Genomic DNA, 20315 nt, shown 5'->3' on the forward strand with positions numbered 1-20315 from the left:
CTGTGAGGCGTCAAGATGCACGGTTTGAGGCGCTATCAGCCCACTGGCGGTGGTCAATGTGGCAGGCACCAAGAGATTTCTTTAGGCAGTCCTTATACCTCTTCTTTGGTGTACCTCTGTCTCGGTGGCCAGTGGATTATAGGCTGGTGAACCCCACATCAGTAGTGCAAAAACAATTGGAGAGGAGTCTAAGGGAAAGGATTTATGCATATTTGTCGAAGAGATAGTTAGCATGACTTTGTGTAGGGCAGGTCATTTATTACAATTTTTTTTTTGAGAAGATGAGAAAGATGGTTGATGAGGGTATGTCAGTGGATGTTAGTAAGACATTTGATAAGGAGCATGCTCCTGAATCCAGAGTGAATTGATAGTTTGGATTTTGAATTGGCCATCCCATAGAAGGGTAATGGTGGAAGGGTCTTCTGGCTGGATGTCCATGACCTTTGTGTTATGCAGAGATCAGTGTCTTTGTGATGCATATAACTTCGATGGAAAAAGTGAGCGAGTTAGTAAGTTTGATTGGTGGAGCTGTGGACAGTGCAGAGGGCAATCAAAAAATACAGTAGGATACAGATCAGTTACAGATATGGACAAAGAAATGAAGTGGTGTACTTCAAGGTTAAATCTAAACGGAAAGTTTAATAGTGATAGCAGGGCTCTTAGAAGCATTGATTATGGAGAGGGATTTCAGGGTTCAGATCCATAGCTCCTTGAAAGTGGCCACACAAAAAGATTGGATGGTCAAGAATGCATATAGTTTGTCTGGCTTCATTGGGCAGAGCATTGAGTACATAAGTCATGTGCAGCTATATAAAAAGTGAGGTCACACTTGGATTATTGTATGTAATTCTGGTTGCCCCATTGCAGGAAGAAGATGGAGGCTTTGGAAAGGTTCCAGAAGAGATTGACCAGGATGAGAGGGTATAACTGTGGGAAGAGATTGGACAAACTAGGTGTTTTTTTTTGTGTGTGTGAAGTCTCAGAGGCGGAGTGTGTGGAGGGGAGACCAATAAAGTTTTTTTTAAAAATGAGGTTATGAGAGGCATGGTAAGGGTAAAGATTCCATTATAGTCAAAGGGTAATCAGTCAGAATTTTTCTAGGGGTAAAAGTGGCAAGCATATACATTTAAGGTGTGTTGGGATGGGAGTGTCTAAAAGAGATGTGTAGGGCAAATATTTTACAAGAAAGTTGTAGGTGCTATGAACAGTCAGGTAAAAATAATGGTGGACATTGATAGAATAGTAGTATTTAAGAGGATTCTAGGTAGACACATGAATGTGCAGGAGATAGAGGGATATGGATCATGTGCAAGCATCAAAGTTTTAGTTTATGTAGGGCATCATGTTCAGCACAGACACATGACCTAAAGGGACTGTTCCTCTACAGTTCTATGCTCTTTCAAAGCATCCCATAAGTCTCTTTAATTGACCTATCTTGATAAATCTGTGGATCAACTCAGTTTCCCCTCAATGTTTTCTTGATAGATGGATCTAAAATGATCTATGGATTTAACTTGGACTTTGGAACAGAGATAAAAGGAAACCTATGCACAGTGTGGTGATTGAAGCATACAACCACTAATTAAAGAGGAAGAGAATTAGTTATTACAGATGCCTAACCTTTTATCCAGAATTCTGAAAAATGGTAACCTCCAAAAACTGGCACTTTTTTCGAAGTATGACATTACACATAAGTAATGTTAATTTCCAGTAGTAAATTCTCCATTTTCAGAAGGAGAACTCTTCTCCTCCCACCCCCCCCCCCCCTCTCTGTCATCCCCGTCCCTGTGGCACCCTCTCTTACCTTCGGTAGAAAGGTGATTTTCACCCCCTAGCACCCAGTGGGAGAGAAGCAGGTGGTGGCTGGTAGAGTGGTTCCAGCTGTGAGTGGGATTGTGAGTAAGGAAGATGGCCATTGCTCCTGCATTGACCCGCCATCACGATCCGGTGCAGTGCTCCATAAGCTAAGGGCTCAGCAGCACTGCACTCCTGCTTCCACGTCGGGAGTTAGATGGGGTGGGCACGGATGGTGCTGTGCTGACAGGGTGTGCCTGAGGGCTGGCCCGACAAGCTCGTGAAGTGCCTGAAACCTGCTGGCGCTCATCTGCACTGCCCTGATGGCTGGCTTCTCTAGCAGGTCTGCATCTCGCGTCTGGCCTTCTGCCCTGCTTGCCCACTGCACTGGCTCGGCCGTTTTGGCTGAGCTCTCGGGACACCAAATTGCCTCCAACCTCCACGTGACTGACGTGCTTATTGAGAGTCTCCTGTATGGTGCATGTTGGACCACCATTCAGCCTGGTCAGCACCCCCCCACCCCCCTGCTCATCTCGGCCAGCACCACTCCCACCCACCCTCCACTGAGCTCAGCCTGGCCTGGGTGCAAGCTGAGGTGGGGGGGAGGAACGGACAGTGGGGGGCTAAATGCGAGGCATTTGCTTGAAAGGACCAGTATCAAAATGTTTCCAAAATCTGGAAGATTCCGAGCAACGGCAGGTATCCAATCCTGATGATTCTGGATAAAAGGTTAGGCATCTGTATTGAAACACTTAGTCTTAACTGGAAATATCTTTATTTTATGACTTAAACTAGCTCATGATTAAGGGATAAAGGATGAACACCAACGTGGGCTGCCTTGGTCTTGTTTGTAACTGTATGTCATCGAGATTTCTACGTTAAAGAGAAATAAATTTGAGAAATTGTACAGTTTGTGCAAAGATCAGGAGTTACCAAAAGCCTTAAAGTTTGACACCACATATATGGGCTTGTTACAGATTTGTGCCTCTTCCAATTCCAACAAATTTTTATGTGGTGCTTTCTTTTCTCTGACACAGGTATGGATTATTTTGAAGAAACCAAGAAAGTGTCTGGACAGCATCCTAAACCCGTAGGACTTGTTCTTGAATATGGTACAGCAGGATTCCGAGCTAAAGCAGAACAACTTGATCATGTGATGTATCGCATGGGTCTACTGGCAGTCCTGAGGTCAAAGAAAACTGCATGTACTATTGGTGTAATGGTTACTGCATCTCATAATCCAGAGGTAATATTCAACAGTTTATGGGTGTGTTTAAATGGAAGCCTGCTTTTCATTCTGACTGGAGTAGCTGAAACCGAGCTGTGATTCTTATCGAATGATCCCATTTAAAATCACATCTAGGTAATTACACCATAGTATTTAAAATTGTATCATACAATCAATTCAATTGGGCCAGTTACCACCCATGAACCTATTATCTCCTTCTTTAGTAAAGCAATAATTAAAGGGGTTGTCAATATAGAACATTACAGACCAGAAAATAGACCATTCAGACCTTTTAGTCTGTGCAGTATTATTATTCTACCGAGTCCCACTGACCTGCACTTATTCCACTTCATTCATTTCGCATCCATGGATAGAAATGGTTGGTCAACAATGGTTTATCGATTCTAAAGTAGGAAGGGTGATGTCAAATATACCAAGAGGGGTAAAAGAGAAGGGAGGAAGCTAGGGAGGGGCTTGTCTTGGGTAAACTTACACCTCTCATTTTGATTGTTTTAGATTGGTCACAGTGTTTGAGCTACCGAAATAAAATAGACACACACACCGAGAGCAGTTCAGTTTATACAAGGCTTTATTACCAAATTTAAAGCTGAATTCACATTATAATATGCAAGCCCTTCCCAATTATACTTATCAGCGTCTGGACTGGTCCCAACTGCTGAAGCGAGGCAACGACTGCACACTTGTAGTAGGTTGTCGGGGCACCGGTAGCAGCTTCTCCACCTCCCTCGACCGGGACGTTAGCTGGACTCTTGAAGTTCTTCTTGCTGAGAGATGTTGCCTGCCACCTCTTGGAGAGTCTCAAACTTCAGCAGTGGGACCATAGCTTATATTACCCAAAAGTTGTTTACTTCAGATCTTATCTCTTTGAACAAATGATTTAATTATCTTCAAGGTCTCCTGATAGTTTGCGACCAACAAAAGACAACTGCATCTCTGGGCCTGGGCCTCATGGTGGAAGTTGGATAATGTCTACTGATTCATATGCATCCATGGGCCCCATAGTGTAAATTTAGATAATGTTCTACTAATTCATATGCAACAAGCAGGTTCTCAGCCTTGCAGAAGCAAAGGCTGCAAAAGTAAGAAACATGGTTTAAATCTTCCATTACAGGGCTAAGATGTGTTTGAGGTATTGGACAAAAGGTGGGACAGGTGGAGACAGGTTGAGGGACAGACTACTGGAGGTAGGGGAAAGGTTTAAAAAAATTTTAGAAAGGGAACAGTTAGAGATGGAACCAGTGTAACCATATACAGGAGGCGGGGTTACCTAAAACTGAAAAAAAAATCAATGTTAATGCCATTGGGTTGAAGGCTATCCAGGAGGAATGCGATCTGTTGTTCTTCAAGTTTGCATTTGGCCTTGCGCTAGCAATGGATGAGGCTGAGGACATTACACATGCCCATCCATTCCATTATCTCAGGAATCAGTCTGGAAAACTTTTGCTGTATTTCGTGTTAGGACTATCTTCTCCTGTAGATAGCAAAAGCAGACCTGTGCATAATATTCCAGATGTAATCTCACTACTGTCTTGTATACCATATATACTTGTGTAATAGTTGATCCCATGTAAAAGTCGACCTATCCCCCCTTTTTGGCCCAGAAAGTGCATATTTTTCATATATCCTGTGTAAAAGTTGACCTCGCCCTTATTTTTGGTCCCGGCAGTACGCCCATCTGAGCTCTGGAAGCCCTGACCGTGGATCATTTCCCCAGCAACCTGCCCAGCCGAGCTCCAGATGCCCCTAACGCAGACTTAGCCACTGGTCCCAGCCATCTGATCAATGCAGGTACTGTGGACAAGGGTAATATCAGTATAAAAGTTGTCCCCCCCCCAAAAAAAATTTGACACTAAATGTTGGTTCCCAAACTTGACTATTACAGTAATTTCAAAAAGATCTCTTGCCGAAAAATCTTTTTGTAATAAAGGTACTATTTGCTGTACCTGAAAGTTAAGTTGCACTGGTTTGTGTAGGACACGCCAGACCCTCTCAGCACCAATACCTACAATCATGCACCATTTAAAAAATATCATGATTTTCTCAATTTTCCTACCTTCTGCCATGTCCTCACATTCACGCAGGCTATTGGTAATCCTGCTTTGATTCTGCAACTCATACTGCCAACTGGCTTTGTATCCTTGGTGACATTGTCAGCATTGTTGAGCACTTTAATTCAGTTGCAGGAAATGATAAAGATAATGTAGAACGCAGAAACAGCAGTATTAGTCAACATCACTGCAGCATATTAAGTTTTAGTTTAATTTCCTGTACAAACCTATTGTAAATCATTCTGCTCCATTACAGGAAGACAATGGAGTGAAATTGGTGGATCCACATGGAGAGATGCTTGCATCTGATTGGGAAACGTATGCCACTCACTTAGCAAATGCAGAGGAACAGAATCTAAAATCTGTCTTAACCAATATTGTTGAAAAGGAATCTGTGAACCTGCAGGAAGTGGCCCGAATATTTCTTGGCAGGGATACACGGTATGTGCTATGGTTCTGTGATAAAGCTGGAATTTTTGATATCTTATTTAGGTTGTGGGAGTGTGAAAGATTCATGAATTGATCAGTAAATTATTATCCCACGGTTCCAATTTTGTGCTGAAGTATGTAGCAATAATTTTTATCTTGGTAAAGAGGGGAACTTTTTAAACCAATGATCTTGAATGTTGTATTATTTCTTATCCTCTCAAATTTGTTAAATTAAACTCCAAGAAATTAATTCAGAGATGATAATGAATTTTCAATTACATTTAATACACCATTAAAGCATTTTGTTGATTGAACAAAGGGGTCTTTGAAATTCAAGAATTCAAACTTTGCATAAATCGTATGGCCTACTGTGATTCCTGCCCTCCTATGTACTTAAACACCTGTGAAACATGAAAGTCTGCAGATGCTTGTGAGTGGAGTAAAATCACACAGAAATGCTGGAGAACAGAGGGGCATACTTAGGAGGTAAAGTTAGATAATCAACATTTCAAGACTGAGCCCTTCTTCAAGGTATAAGCAAAAAACAGGAAAGCATCTTGAGTAAAGACTGAAAAATGGCAGGGGGTGGAGTCCAGACCAACAGCCGAAAGAAATGATAAGAAGATGTGGCTCTGAAAAGAGAGAGAGAGCGGGTCACGGGGAGAACGAACAAATTCTTTACAGACAGCACTGGATTCTAACCTCAGTTACTGGCACTGTGTAGTGTTAAATTAACCACTACACCACCTGTGTTGTTATTCTCCCCTTGGGTAGTTTACCCATACTTTTTCAGTGGACTAGAATAAATGTTGGTTTGCTTGATGAGAGCATTTGTGATACTTCAAAAGAAAGTTCTTATGGTGAGATATGTAATGCTCCAGTAAATAAAAATTAAATAACTTCAGAAATAGTTAGCAGGTCAGGCAATATCTATGGAAAGAGAAACAGTTAACATTTCCAGTCTGAACCCCTTAATCAGACCTGAGGAAAACGAAAGCAAGTCAGTTTTAGAGTGCAAAGAAAGTGGGGAGGGATGTATAATTTTAAATTACAGTATATTTTGACATACAAGTCAGCCCCCCCCACTTAGCCTAATTTGAAGGATTTTATGGTATTTCTGGTATATAAGTAGACACCAATTTTCTGGCTGCCTGAGGTGCCCTGTTGACTGGCATATGTCAACCCTCCAAAGCTCACGATATCTGAGATAGGCAGTGGACTGGCGTATATTTCGACCCCATAGATTGCGCGGATTGATCTGCTTGGCATTGGCTGTTGGTGATTGCTATCATGGAGTATCCATGGACACAATGCAGCACATGACGAAAATGTGAAGCGAGCTTTTAGTTGAAAGTGATAGAAATGGCCAAGAAAACCAACAACTGAGCTGCTGTAAGAAAATTGGATGTTATACGAGGAATTGGTAAGAGATTGGAGGAAGAAAGAAGTGGCTTTAAGAGAAATACCAAAAAGGCAATATCCTTTGAGAAAAGGAATCACTCGTTGGCCAGAGATGGAAAATCACGTTGCAGAATGAGTACATGAACAGAGGCAAGATTGCTCATAGTCACCCGAAATAAAATAAGAACATTTGCACTGCAGTGGGTCAAGTCACACCCAGACCTCAATGATAATTTTGAGGCAACATTCGGCTGGTGTAATCGTTTCATGAACAGGAAAAATCTGGTATTATGCCAAAAAACAAAAATTTCACAGAAACTACCAAAAGATCTTGATCATAAAGTTGTAAATTTTCACCAGTTTATTCTACGGAACTGGCAGAAACATCAGTTTACATTGGAAAATATTGGAAAAGTGTGGAAACGTGGGTGAACACCCCCCCCCCCCATGAATTTCAACATGATGGGCACTAAAACAGTGGAAAGGTGTTAAAAACTGTACAAACCAGAAGTACAGGCCACGAAAGGACCAAGTTTTCCGTGGTGTTACTGTGCATGGCCAACGGGACAAAGTTAAGACCCACGGTAATCTTCAAACACAAAATTAAACCTGAAATGAAATTCCCTGCAGATATTTTTGTACATTTTCATGAAAAAGGATGGATGGATGAAAATGGTGTAAAACTATGGATAGACAGGCGGTTTACACAAAGAATGGTGTTTGGGTCTGGGCTATGTTTTGCAGCCACTTAGCTGAACATTAAAAGTAGATTAGCACTACATAATACTTGCATGACAGTTATCTTGGGTGGTTTGATGTTGACATTGCAACGTCTTGATGTCTGCTTGAACAAGCCATTCAAAGACCATGTGCACAGGGGAATGGAATACATGGATTCGAATGCAGAAAATCATTTACAAAAGGCGGGGCAATGTGTGCTGCATCACTTGATATGCTGTGTAACTTCATACTCAAGGCATGGGACAAGGTTAGAGACTGATTAAAAATCATTTATGAAGTGCGGTATCTTTTGTGCAATTGACGGCATAGAAGGTGATTTATTGTGGGACACTGGTGATGAAGCTGAAACCACCTCATCAGATCCAGACCGGGGCCCATATGATGACTGTTTAAACAGTGAGAGTGTTGATGTGCTTGCCACCATCTTACCTTCAGATGATTATAGTAAGAGTGATTTTGAAAGGTTCTAAATGAAGTGTTTTAAGACAATGATAGAGATTTTGAAGGGTGCTAATTGTGTTGTTTTCAATAAAAATCTCAATGAAAATCTGTTGGGGATTTTTTTGTTTTTCAAGGGTTGACTTATTTGTTGACTTGTTTTTTCAAGAGTCGACTTGTGCGCTGGATCAGCCTGGATTGGATTTTGAGCCGAATTTAAGGTCTCAAAAGTATATCAGGTGTATAAGTCAACCCACATTTTTTTGTTTTTTTGGGTATCACAACATGACTTGTACGCCAAAATATACGGTGTTTGTATATTTTTAATTTGAACGATAAAGTGGAAAGCCCTTCCAGCCCATGAAACCCAATTAACCGACTAACCCCATACATTTTGGAGGGTGAGAGGAAACTGGAGCACCCAGAGAAAAACCATGGAGATGATGGGGAGAATGTATCAAACTCCTAACAAACAGCAGTGGATTTGCTGATGCTGCACTAACTGTGCCACAAATACTTTTTATCTCTTTCTGATTGAAATAGGTTACCAGTAAAATCATCATGGTTTACTACCTCCCCAAAACTCAACCCAACAAATTAGAATATTAAAAAATATTTGGACCCTGTACACTTATGCAAGTTTTTCAAAATGTCAGTGCCTTATTGATTTTGAATATTTGTATAAAACAAAAATTAGATAATAATTTTCTTCAATATTGTGAGATCAAAGGACAAAATACAAACTGGTATAACATTCATTTTGAACTAGATCCTAACAACGTAATCTTCATAATTCCTTCAGTACAAAATTTTGATAAATTCTTAAGTGGCAAAGATTTGCATTTTTGTAGCTTTCGTCGTTCCCCCGGGGCTGTGATGTTATAAAGATTATTGGTTTCAGTTGTTATTAATTTTAACATCTCAGTTGCCATGGTTGATTGTTTTTGATTCAATGGTCCAGAATTCTGACTGCTCAGTCTAGTAACTTGATTATTATTCTATCTACCATATCACTTGCATTGTATAAAAGAACATGCAGATTACATACCTACATGAGCTGAGTTTCATTTACCTTTTAGTTTTGAGTTTTCCCGACTGAAGAATTTGATATTGAGTTGGGAGATGTTAATTAATTTAGTTAATAGTTTTCTTGCACTTTTTATTTTGTAGAGTGGTTTATATAAATATTTGCCCTATGATGCGGTGGAAAAACAACAAATTTTATCACATATTCTTGACAGTAAATTCAGATTTCATGCTCTGAATGTTTTTCATCTTCAGGCCCAGTAGCCAAAAGCTTTCCCAGGCTGTTGTTGATGGTGTGTGTGACTTAGGAGGAGCTTTTCAAGGTATGTGCTGAAGTTAGGATAGCAGTTATAACTTCCAATGGTGATCTTGTAATTCTCTTTTTTTTTTTCATGTTTACAAGTTAAAATTACATTTTAGTTCTTTTGAGGCTTGATTCCAGGTACAACCACTTCTGGTTGATTCCCAAAATATTGACAAATGAAGAAATTTGTTGAGGTTGAATGCAAAATGTGCATTGAGAATTTGTTAAAAATATCTTTCTTTCTTTGGCTTGGCTTCGCGGACGAAGATTTATGGAGGGGGTAAAAGTCCACGTCAGCTGCAGGCTCGTTTGTGGCTGACAAGTCCGATGCGGGACAGGCAGACACGGTTGCAGCAGCTGCAGGGGAAAATTGGTTGGTTGGGGTTGGGTGTTGGGTTTTTTTTTAATAAATGCATGTGAAAATACACCATGTTTTAAAGTTGGATCATATTGTGTTGGTCACTAATTTGACATGAAGGAAACTGTGGAAAAACATTTATTTAAAAAAAAAAGTACAACATCAATGTGTTAGATTTATATTGTGCAATCCTCTTTGTTGCAGATTATGGGCTTCTCAGCACACCACAACTGCATTATATGGTTTGTTGTTGGAATACCATGGAGCAATATGGAATTGCAACAGTTGAAGGATATTATCAGAAACTTGCTAGTGCGTTTATTGCTTTGACTAATCAGGTAATTTATATAAAAAACGCATAGAAGTTAAAAGTACTTATTGAAATTTTTATATGAAGTGTAAACTCTCCTTTAATGGTGTCGATATTTCACAGTAGTGTGATTGATATTTTACACAAACAGAATATACTTTTGAGCAACAGTCAAGGTTATGACATAAAGATTTATTCATTCCAAACCAATGGCAGCTGGATTTGTTCCTAATCACAGAACTTTTTTCTTGGTCTTCTGTTCATGGATAACGGGTAGACAATCTAGGGAAAACTCTCCACTAGCTGGAATCACATAAAGTACAAATAAAGATGGTCATGGTAGATGTAGGTTAATTAACTCCGATCCAGCACATCAGTGGGGAATGGAATGAGGTGTCTTCAGTTGTTCCATCAATAACGAGTGGGGAGGCACAGTGCTTAGCACCATGCTGTTATCACGGCAGCGATTGGGGCTAGGGTTTGAATCCCTTGCTGTCTGTAAAGAGTTTGTATGTTCTCCTGTGCCTGTGTGGGTTTTCCTCGGGGGCTCCAATTTCCTCCCACTGTTCAAAATGTACCAGGCAGGGATTATAGGTCAATTGGGTGTAATTGGGCAGCACGGGTTCTTGGGCCAGAATGGCCTGTTACTGTGCTCTATGCCAAAATAACCCTCTCTATCATAAGGAGTGAAGGTGATGATCACATACTATTCAATTCTACTTATTATGAAATTGTTGATGGCAATAATTTCAGGCACGAGTTAGCAAATAATATTCATATCACATTAATGCCAGTAATAACTTTAACAAAAGGAGCTCTTTAAGCACAGCCATGAAAATCCTTGCGGGACCCTGCAGACAGCAACTGGGTTTCCGGCTTGAGTGACTCGTCTCTTGATTGTCCGAAGACTTTCCACCATCCAAAAGGTATCTGATGGTGTGGTCACATTGATGGAGGAGGTGGAAATTGTGGAGGATAATATGTTGGATGCAGGAGTATGGAGAACTATGGTCTGGGTGTAAATCAATGGGACAAAGCAGAAAAATTGTTTGGCATGGACTATATGGGACAAAGAGTCAGTTTCTGTGCTGTAGTGTTCTATGATTCTAAATCTCCCTCTGGTTACCAACCTGAGATTGCCAACCTGAAAATAAGTCTTATCCCTACTCACTGCCCATCCTCTACCCATGCTGATCTATTAATTCATAAGCTCTTAATTTGGAAAATACCCTTTAAAGTTACAAATTGCTGAAAAACACCTCAATTACATCAAAAGTTTCCCCTCAGGCTGATATTTCAAAGTGCTGATAAATTTGTCAAGCATAGTTCCTCTTTCATGAAGTCAGACATACTCTGTATAATTCGATAATAACTATTATCTACGGTTCCTCACCAAAGCCTTCGACACCGTGAGCAGGAAAGGGCTTTGGCAAATACTAGAGCGCATCGGATGTCCCCCAAAGTTCCTCAACATGATTATCCAACTGCACGAAAACCAACAAGGTCGGGTCAGATACAGCAATGAGCTCTCTGAACCCTTCTCCATTAACAATGGCGTGAAGCAAGGCTGTTCTCGCACCAACCCTCTTTTCAATCTTCTTCAGCATGATGCTGAACCAAGCCATGAAAGACCCCAACAATGAAGACGCTGTTTACATCCGGTACCGCACGGATGGCAGTCTCTTCAATCTGAGGCGCCTGCAAGCTCACACCAAGACACAAGAGAAACTTGTCCGTGAACTACTCTTTGCAGATGATGCCGCTTTAGTTGCCCATTCAGAGCCAGCTCTTCAGCGCTTGACGTCCTGCTTTGCGGAAACTGCCAAAATGTTTGGCCTGGAAGTCAGCCTGAAGAAAACTGAGGTCCTCCATCAGCCAGCTCCCCACCATGACTACCAGCCCCCCCACATCTCCATCGGGCACACAAAACTCAAAACGGTCAACCAGTTTACCTATCTCGGCTGCACCATTTCATCAGATGCAAGGATCGACAATGAGATAGACAACAGACTCGCCAAGGCAAATAGCGCCTTTGGAAGACTACACAAAAGAGTCTGGAAAAACAACCAACTGAAAAACCTCACAAAGATAAGCGTATACAGAGCCGTTGTCATACCCACACTCCTGTTCGGCTCCGAATCATGGGTCCTCTACCGGCACCACCTACGGCTCCTAGAACGCTCCTAGAACGCCTAGAATCTACGGTTAGTGTAGCGGTTAGTGCAATGCTGTTACATCACCAGCGATTTGGACCGGTGTTTGAATCCTGTGATACCTGTAAGGAGCGTGAGTTTTCCCAGGGACTCTGGTTTTCTCCCACTGGTCAAAATGTATGGTGGCTTTGTAGGTCATTTGGGTGTAATTAGGCAGGACGAGCTCATGGGCCAAAGGGCCTGAATGTACGTTTAAATGTCATATTGTAGTGCATGGTGCAGTGAACAAAGCACAACAGAAATCGTCTGTGAGCTGAACCAACAGAATTGTTTAATGGAACCTTTGCAGGAGTTTAAATAAATACAGTTGGCACACTATCACCATCATGTGACCCTGGAAGTTGCATGCCTCCCAGAGTCCTTTGCCCCCCCCCACCCCACACACCCCAAGCTGCAGGGAACTCCTGATCCTGCGGGGGCCTGCAACTAATGGAGTTGCACAGTTCTCAACAATATCTAACTTTTCAAACATTGTACTTTTCATCCCAACTTGTTCATGCTGATCATTTTGACTTCTTGTTCAGCCACATCTGGCTGCATTTGATCCATTTCCTTCAAATCTTTCTGATCTATAAATAAATATCTTCAAATATCTAAAGAGCAAAATAATTGTTTCCCACTTCTATTTCTTTGGTAGTTAATTCCACAAGACCAGAAGTATGCAATTTGGCCTTTCAAGTCTGCTCCCCACTCCATCATGATCTGATCCATTCTCTTACTCAGCCACACTCCCCAGGTTTCTCTTTGTACAACTTTTGATACCCTGATACCCAGATAGCTGTCAATCTCTGCCTTAAATACACCAAACGACTTGGCCTCCATAGCTGCCTGTGGCAGCAAATTCAAGAAGGTGACCACTCTGTCTAAAGAAATTCCTCCACATCTGTTTTAATCCCGAAGTTGAGCCCTCTTGTCCTTGATTTTCCATACCATGGGAAACAACCTTGCCACATCTAGTCTGACTAGGGCTTTCAACATTCAAAATGCTTCTGAGGTCCCCCATTCTTCTGAACCAAGAAGTACAGGCCAAGAGCTGTTAACATTCCTCATATGCTAATCCCTTCATTACAGAAATCATTTTTGTGAATCTTCTCGAACCTCTCCAATGTGACAACATGCTTCTTTAAATAAGGATCCCAAAACTGAACCCTGTACTCCCAAATGAGGAGTAAAACCTCAACATCACATTTCTGCTCTTGTACCTTATTCCTCTATAATATGAATGCAAATATTGTATTTGTCTTCTTCACCACTGACTCAACCTGGAGGTTAACCATTAGGGTGTCCTCCATGAGGTTTCCAAGGTCCCTTTGTACCTTTAAATTTTCTCCCTATTCAAATAATTCCTTCTACCAAAGTGCATGACCATACACTTTCCAACATTGGAAAAATAAATGAAAAATAAAATACATTCTCCTAATTTAACCAAATCTCTCTGCAGCTTCTCCATTTCCTCCTCACTAGCTGCATGTCCACCTATCTTTGTATCATTTGCAAGCTTAGCCAATAAGCCACTTAATCTGCCATCCAAATCATTAACATACAATGTAAAAAGAAGTGGCTCCAACCCTGACCTCTGCAGTACACCATAGGTAACTGGGTAACTAACCAGAATATGAACCCTTTATTCCCACTCTGTTTCCTGTCGATAGGCCAATGCTGTACCCACATTAGTATCTTTCCTGTAATTCCATGGAGTCTCATTTTGTGAAGCAGCCCCATATGCAGTACTTTGTCAAAGGTCTTTTGAAAGTCCAAATATACAATATCCACTGCACGTCCTTTATCGAGCCTGCTGTGGTTTCCTCAAAAAATTGCAGTAGGTTTGTCATGCAAGATTTTCCCTAAAGGAAACAATGTTGACTTTGGCCTATCTTGTCATACACCTCCAGAAACTTTGTAACCACTTTGTATCCTTGACAACCAACTCTAACAGCTTCCCAACCACCAATGCTAGGCTAAAAGGCTATAATTTCCTTTCTTCTGCCTGCCTCCCTTTTTAAATAGCGGATTGACCTTTATCATTTTCCATTCTTCCAGAATAATGCCATAATCTATTGATTCTTGGAAGATCATGGCTACTGCCTCCACAATCTCTATAGCTACTTCTTTCAGAACCAAAAGTGCATTCCATTTGGCCCAAGAGACTTACCTACCCACCCTTAGTCATTTCAACTTCCCAAGCACCTTCTATCTCTGTCTAGTGATCATGACTGCATTCGCCTCTCCTCCCTGACAGGCTTGAAAGTCAGGTATACTGACATTGTCTACCACAGTGATGCAAAATACTCATTCAGTTCCTCCCTCATCTCCCATTAATATTCCTCCAGCATCATTTCTATTGTCCCTTTCTCTACTCTTGCTTTTTTTAAATAGTTGAAAAGCTTTTGGTATCCTTTTTGACATTATTTGCTAGTTCCCTTTCAAAGTTCAAATTTCCTTCCTCATGACATTCTTCGTTTCCCTTCTAAAAGCTTCTCAGTCCCTGTCTCTTTGCTTCCTTGTTTGCTCTTTCTTTTGCCTTTGACTTCTCTAGTCAGCCACAGTTGTCATTTTCCATTCAATTATTTCATTTTTTTCGGAATATTCCTGTTCGGCACCTCCTTATTTCTCGCGGAAACCCCACCCATTGCTGTTCTGCTGCCTTCCCTGTGAGTGCCTTTCCAACCAGTTTTGACTAATTCCTCTCTTATACCTCTAATCCTCTTTATTCCATTGGTTTATTGACTCCTCTGGGGGGAAAAAGACTGTGCGTTTATTTCTTTTATAATTCATCCAAATGTTTTTCTAATGTCAAGTATTGGGCTCACCAGCCAATATTTACACTTTTTGTCTCCTACCCTTTTTGAGCAAGAGTATTACATGAGCACTTTCGCAATCCTTTGGTACCTCTCCAGAGATGATAATTTTTGGAAATTACAACGGATATATCAACTAACTCTGTAGCCACTTCCTTTAGGAGCATATGTTACAAACCAGGATACTTATTACTCCTTTGCCTTGTTGATTTGTCCAGTACTAATTCTTTAGTGATGTCGGTGGTAGTTAATTCTTCCTCTGTAGCGGCGGCTCCACTGCTCCTGCAATAACACATGCAACCAAATGGGTTGAGCTCAGTGAGCAGACTAGTTTATTGCAGGCTGCTGGGCTGCACTTGTACTCCCAGCCTGGACTTGGCTGAGAACCGCGCTGGAGGGCGCTAACGTCACCCGGTCCCCAAGCGCAGGTTTCTGAGCCCCGAGCTGGAAGGTAGGAAAACCCCCGATGGCGCCATCTTGGTCAGCTGCCCCGCCGCGTGGCTTACAAGCGGGGCCAGTTTGCCTGCCTTGTGGTGAGCCACCACACCTCTATAACTTTAGTACAAATGGAATGTTCATAGTCTTTTCAATGATAAAGACTGATGCAAAATATCTCTTTAATACCTCCTATAAACTATAATCTCCAGCCTCATTCTTCAAGGACCTCCGTTCACTTTGACATCTCTTCCTTGTTTTGTCAGTTTTTATTTTTCTCATTTGTTTTTCCGGGTTGCGTATTTTGTTTTTTTTCTTAACTACCACCAGATAGGTGTCAACAAAAGCCAGCCAGTGATCTCTCATCTATGGAGTGGTATTGAGGAGAATGGTGTGGTCAGCTATGTCAAGATCTGCAGGAAAGTCAACGGACGAGAGTGGTAGATGTTCATCTGTCAAAATCACTTTGGATAGTTATCACCTTATTAACAGTCATTTAGTCATAAAACTGTGCAGCACTGAAACAGACCCCTCACCCCACCATATCCAGGTCACCAACAGAGCCTCTCCACAATCGTCCACTTACCCTCATTAGGTCCATCAATTTCTCTGCTACCTGAATGTTGTGAGTCATTGCATTCACTGCCTCATTGGGAGGCTTGTTCCAGACTCCAAGAACTCTACACTCAGTGTGTGGAAAGATTTTGTTATGTTGGCCTTCATAAATCAAAGTATTGAGTACAGAAGTTGGGATCTCATGTTGAATTTGTTTAGGGTATTGGTAAGGCCAAATTTGGAATAGTGTGTGCAGTTTTGGTTGCCAAATTATAGGAAGAATATCAACAAAATAGAGAATGCAGAAAAGATTTACAAAAATGTTGCCCGGGTTTCAGGGTTTGACCTATACAGAAAAGTTTAACAGGCTGGAACTTCACTCCCTGGAGTGTAGAAGATTGAGGGATAATTTGATAAAGGTATTTAAAATTGAGGGGGATAGATAGTCAATGTGAACAGGCTTTTTTCATTGAGAGTGGGGGAGATTTAAACAAGAGGACATGGATTGAGACTGAAGGGGAGAAAGTATAGGGGAAACATGAGGGGGAATTTCTTCACTCAGAGGATGGTGGGAGTTTGGAGTGAGCTTCTGGCCAAAGTGATAGGTGCAGGCTTGATTTTAATATTTAAGGAAAAGTTGGATAGGTATATGGGTGAGAGGGATATGGAAGGTTATGGGGTGGGTGCGGGTCATTGGGACTAGGTGGGAGAATGTGTTCAGCATGGACTAGAATGGCTGAATTGACCAGTTTCTGTGCTGTAATTGTTACGTGGTTATTTTGAAAAAGCTAGTGATGCAGATGGTGGATTCCATTCGTAAAGGTGCATTACCTTTCAAAGATACATTTGAACTACACTAGAAGGAAGATAATGTAACCCAAAATGCAAGTACCCCCAAATCTCATACCTGCGCTTGAAATTAAGGCCCTCTTGTCTTTTATGCTCTTGCAATGGGGAAAAAGAAAGAGTTTAAAAAAAAAAATTGTATACACTATCAATTGCCTTAAGAATTCTGTATGCTTTTATTAGTTAAGAATTTTGTTCACCAGGTGCCCTCTGCTTAGTCTAACCTTTTAATTGGAAGGTTTGATCATTGATTAAGAAATTTCATTGGGGAGGAATTCTTTTGAGATTAGTCTTAAATACATTCTGTTGATGCATCTTAATATTGCTATAGATACCTTCCCATCCTGAAGAAATGAGACAACTGTATGTGGATGGGGCAAATGGTATTGGTGCACTAAAACTAAAAGAAATGGAGCCTTATCTTGAGAAGAAGCTGAAATTAAACTTGTGCAATAATGGTACAACTGGAAAACTCAACTACCTCTGTGGAGCAGATTTTGTCAAAGTCCACCAGAAGCCACCTCAAGGCAAGTACTTATATTTGTTTTACAAAAATAGAATATTTTTAAACCATTGATAATGAAAATGTTTAGACTACTCAGCAGGTCAGCATCCACAAGTGGGGGGGGGGGGGGGGGAAATGAATAACATTTCAGGTCAATGACCCTTCAAGAGATCTGGGAAAGTGAGAAACAAGTGAATTTTACATTGCTTTTAAAAAAGCAATCTGTTAGAGGGAGATGAACTTGTATTCTGAGACAAACCAAATTGGTTAAAGAGAGTGGTGGATCAGATGGGATGGAGGCAGATGACCTTGTGTTCTGAGACAAACTGGTCCAAATTGGTTAAGTTCATTTTGGCGTGGCCATTTGAAGGTCTTAGACAAATGTATTTTGATTGAGCTCTCCATGAAGAGTGTGTGTGTGTGTGTGTGTGTGTGTGTGTGTGTGTGTGTGTGTGTGTGTGTGTGTGTTAAAAAAAAAAAATGGTTAAAACTTTAAAATTAAGAATCTTTCACTAATAAAATGGACAAAACAACTACTAAGAAACCAAGATAGCTGAGAACAAAAAATGAAGACGTTTCTACTCATCAAGTGAAAGGCTGAAAGGGAGCGGTGCAAAAGGAGCCTCAGGACCGGTGGACCTAAGAACTAAATATTATCCTGGAAAAAATGGAAAATTTGAGCAACTGATTTGTTGGTGTTGAAAATGTAATGAGAAACATGACTGAAATTAATAATTGAAGACTTAATGGAAAGAATAACCCAAGCAGAAATCGACTTGGTAAAAACACAAAATAAGCTAAAAGCTTTGGAGAAAGATTCGAAGCAATGGGAGTCAGACAGACAAGGTCTGCTGGACAAGATCGACCACATGGTGAATTTTAGCAGACTAAATAATGTCTGAATTATTCGACTGAAAGAAGGCATCGAGGGAAGAGAGCTGGTGAACCTCTTTGAAACGTGGATCCCACGAGGGCTGGGAGAATACAAATTCAGAGAAAAACTGCATATTGAAAGGGCTCATCAGACCCAAGAGAGATGGCAATCAATGACCACAAATGGTCCTGGTAAAACTTGAATTACTGAGAAAGGGAAACCATTCTGGGAGCAGCATATGAATACATTAAGCAAAATAATGGTCTGTTCAAGACTGACCATGAAAAAGATTTTAGTCCTACTTTGATTAAGCAAAGGAAGGAGTTTGATGATGTAAAAAGATAACGGTGTTCCAAAAACTTGAAATATTTGATGACTCAAAGTAGGATCAAAGTAGCAGAAGGTAATCGACGATTTTTCAAGACGAAGAGCGAGGTGGAAGATTTCCTGCGATATTTCTGAAAAGACTAAGGTTGTCAAAGAAGAAGACTGTGAAGAATTTTAAAAATGGGACTAGGTGAAAATTGTTTTTTTTTTAAAAAGTCCTATTTGTTGAAAAGTAAATTTTATTGAAATGTTCACGGAGAGCTCAGAAAAGAGAGAAAACTTGAGAAAAGTAGTAGCAAGGTGGAGATTTCGGTCTAAGGGGGAGAATGGTGCCCAGAGAGGAGTATCTATAAAAGATGGTGCTAAAGGGAGGGGCCCTTCTTCCTCGAGTGATTCTGCGGGCTTTGTGGGTTTTCAGTGTTTTCTGTTTATGTCACTGTCAGGGCAAGGACATTGTTTAAATAATAGTCATCTTTTTCCTTTAAATAATACATACAATCAAAAAGGTTTAATAAACAATATTTGTTTGAAAAATCAATGTGGATAGTACATTAAAATTTATTAGTCTTAATGTTAATGGGATAAGTGGGTGGTGAAGAGAAGACAGGTCTTCGCACACCTAAAAAAAATGAAAGGCTAAAGTCTTTCTACAAGAAATGCATCTTCCTAAATCAGAACATGCTAAATATAAAAAAAAAAGAGATGGGTGGGACAAGTAATATTGTCTTAATTTGTCTCAAAAGCAAGAGGGGTAACTATTCTAATTAATAAAAATATACCAATAATAGAAGAGACACTGACTGACCAAGCTGCAAGATTTGTAATGGTACATTGTAAAATTTATACAGAATCATGGACATATGAATATCTGTGCATCAAATTATAACAATGAAGCCTGTATGAAGGATATACTTTTAAAAGCAGCAGAGGGAAGACTAAATGTACTGGTTGGAGGAGATTTCCATTTCTGTCCATTATTGCATCAGCTAAAACCGTAACAATGGCAAAAGCTGAAAAAGACACTTTCATTTATGAAGGATTTAAATTTGATTGATTATACGGAGGCAGCTTAACCCCCTAGAAAGAGACCATTCGTTTTACTCAAGGGTACATGATTCACATACAAGGATTGATTTGTTTTTAATGTCTACTCAATTTAAAAAGTAGAGTGGTAAAAATTGAATATTTGGTGTGACTTCTATCAGATCATTCACCATTAACTATTGCAATAATGGGAAAAACAAAATGTATACAGATGTATACTCAATGCTACACTGTTGAAAAGAAAGGACTTTTGAGTTTATTAAGAAACCGAACAATTCTGTGAAACTAACCTTTCTTTCTGCTGATAATAGATTTTTAATGAGATACACTTAAAGCTTATTTAAGAGAACAAATTATTTCCTATAGAAAAAATTTTGAGAGAATCTGCTACAGAACTACTAGATGGTAGAGAAAATTATAACAAAATTGGAAAAAGAATATCTGAGAACAGGTCACAAGAAAAATATAGACTGTTAGAAAATTTAAAAAATTGAAATATAACAGATTAATGCATTTTTTCCCATCCTATACATTTGTAAAAACCAAACAAAAACATGGGTTTGGGGAACGGGTGCATAAAATTTTATCTTGGCAGGTAAAGGTAGAGGAGCATTTAGAAT

At 40.3% G+C, this 20315-nt stretch overlaps 1 protein-coding gene across 2 annotated transcripts in view; it reads left to right on the plus strand.

Moving 5' to 3' along the window:
- The window catches only part of pgm3 (phosphoglucomutase 3), an 89601-nt gene that overhangs the window by 14522 nt on the left and 54764 nt on the right, over positions 1-20315 (plus strand). For both annotated transcript variants that reach the window (XM_069932207.1, XM_069932206.1), the window contains exons 2-6: positions 2832-3040; positions 5348-5532; positions 9382-9449; positions 9993-10126; positions 17277-17472. In XM_069932207.1, coding sequence (XP_069788308.1) covers positions 2834-3040; positions 5348-5532; positions 9382-9449; positions 9993-10126; positions 17277-17472 — 790 coding nt within the window. In that variant the 5' untranslated portion in view covers positions 2832-2833. The remainder of the gene's footprint in view (positions 1-2831; positions 3041-5347; positions 5533-9381; positions 9450-9992; positions 10127-17276; positions 17473-20315) is intronic.

Source organism: Narcine bancroftii, chromosome 4, assembly GCF_036971445.1.
Source record: "Narcine bancroftii isolate sNarBan1 chromosome 4, sNarBan1.hap1, whole genome shotgun sequence".
In the NCBI taxonomy this organism is placed as follows: domain Eukaryota; kingdom Metazoa; phylum Chordata; class Chondrichthyes; order Torpediniformes; family Narcinidae; genus Narcine; species Narcine bancroftii.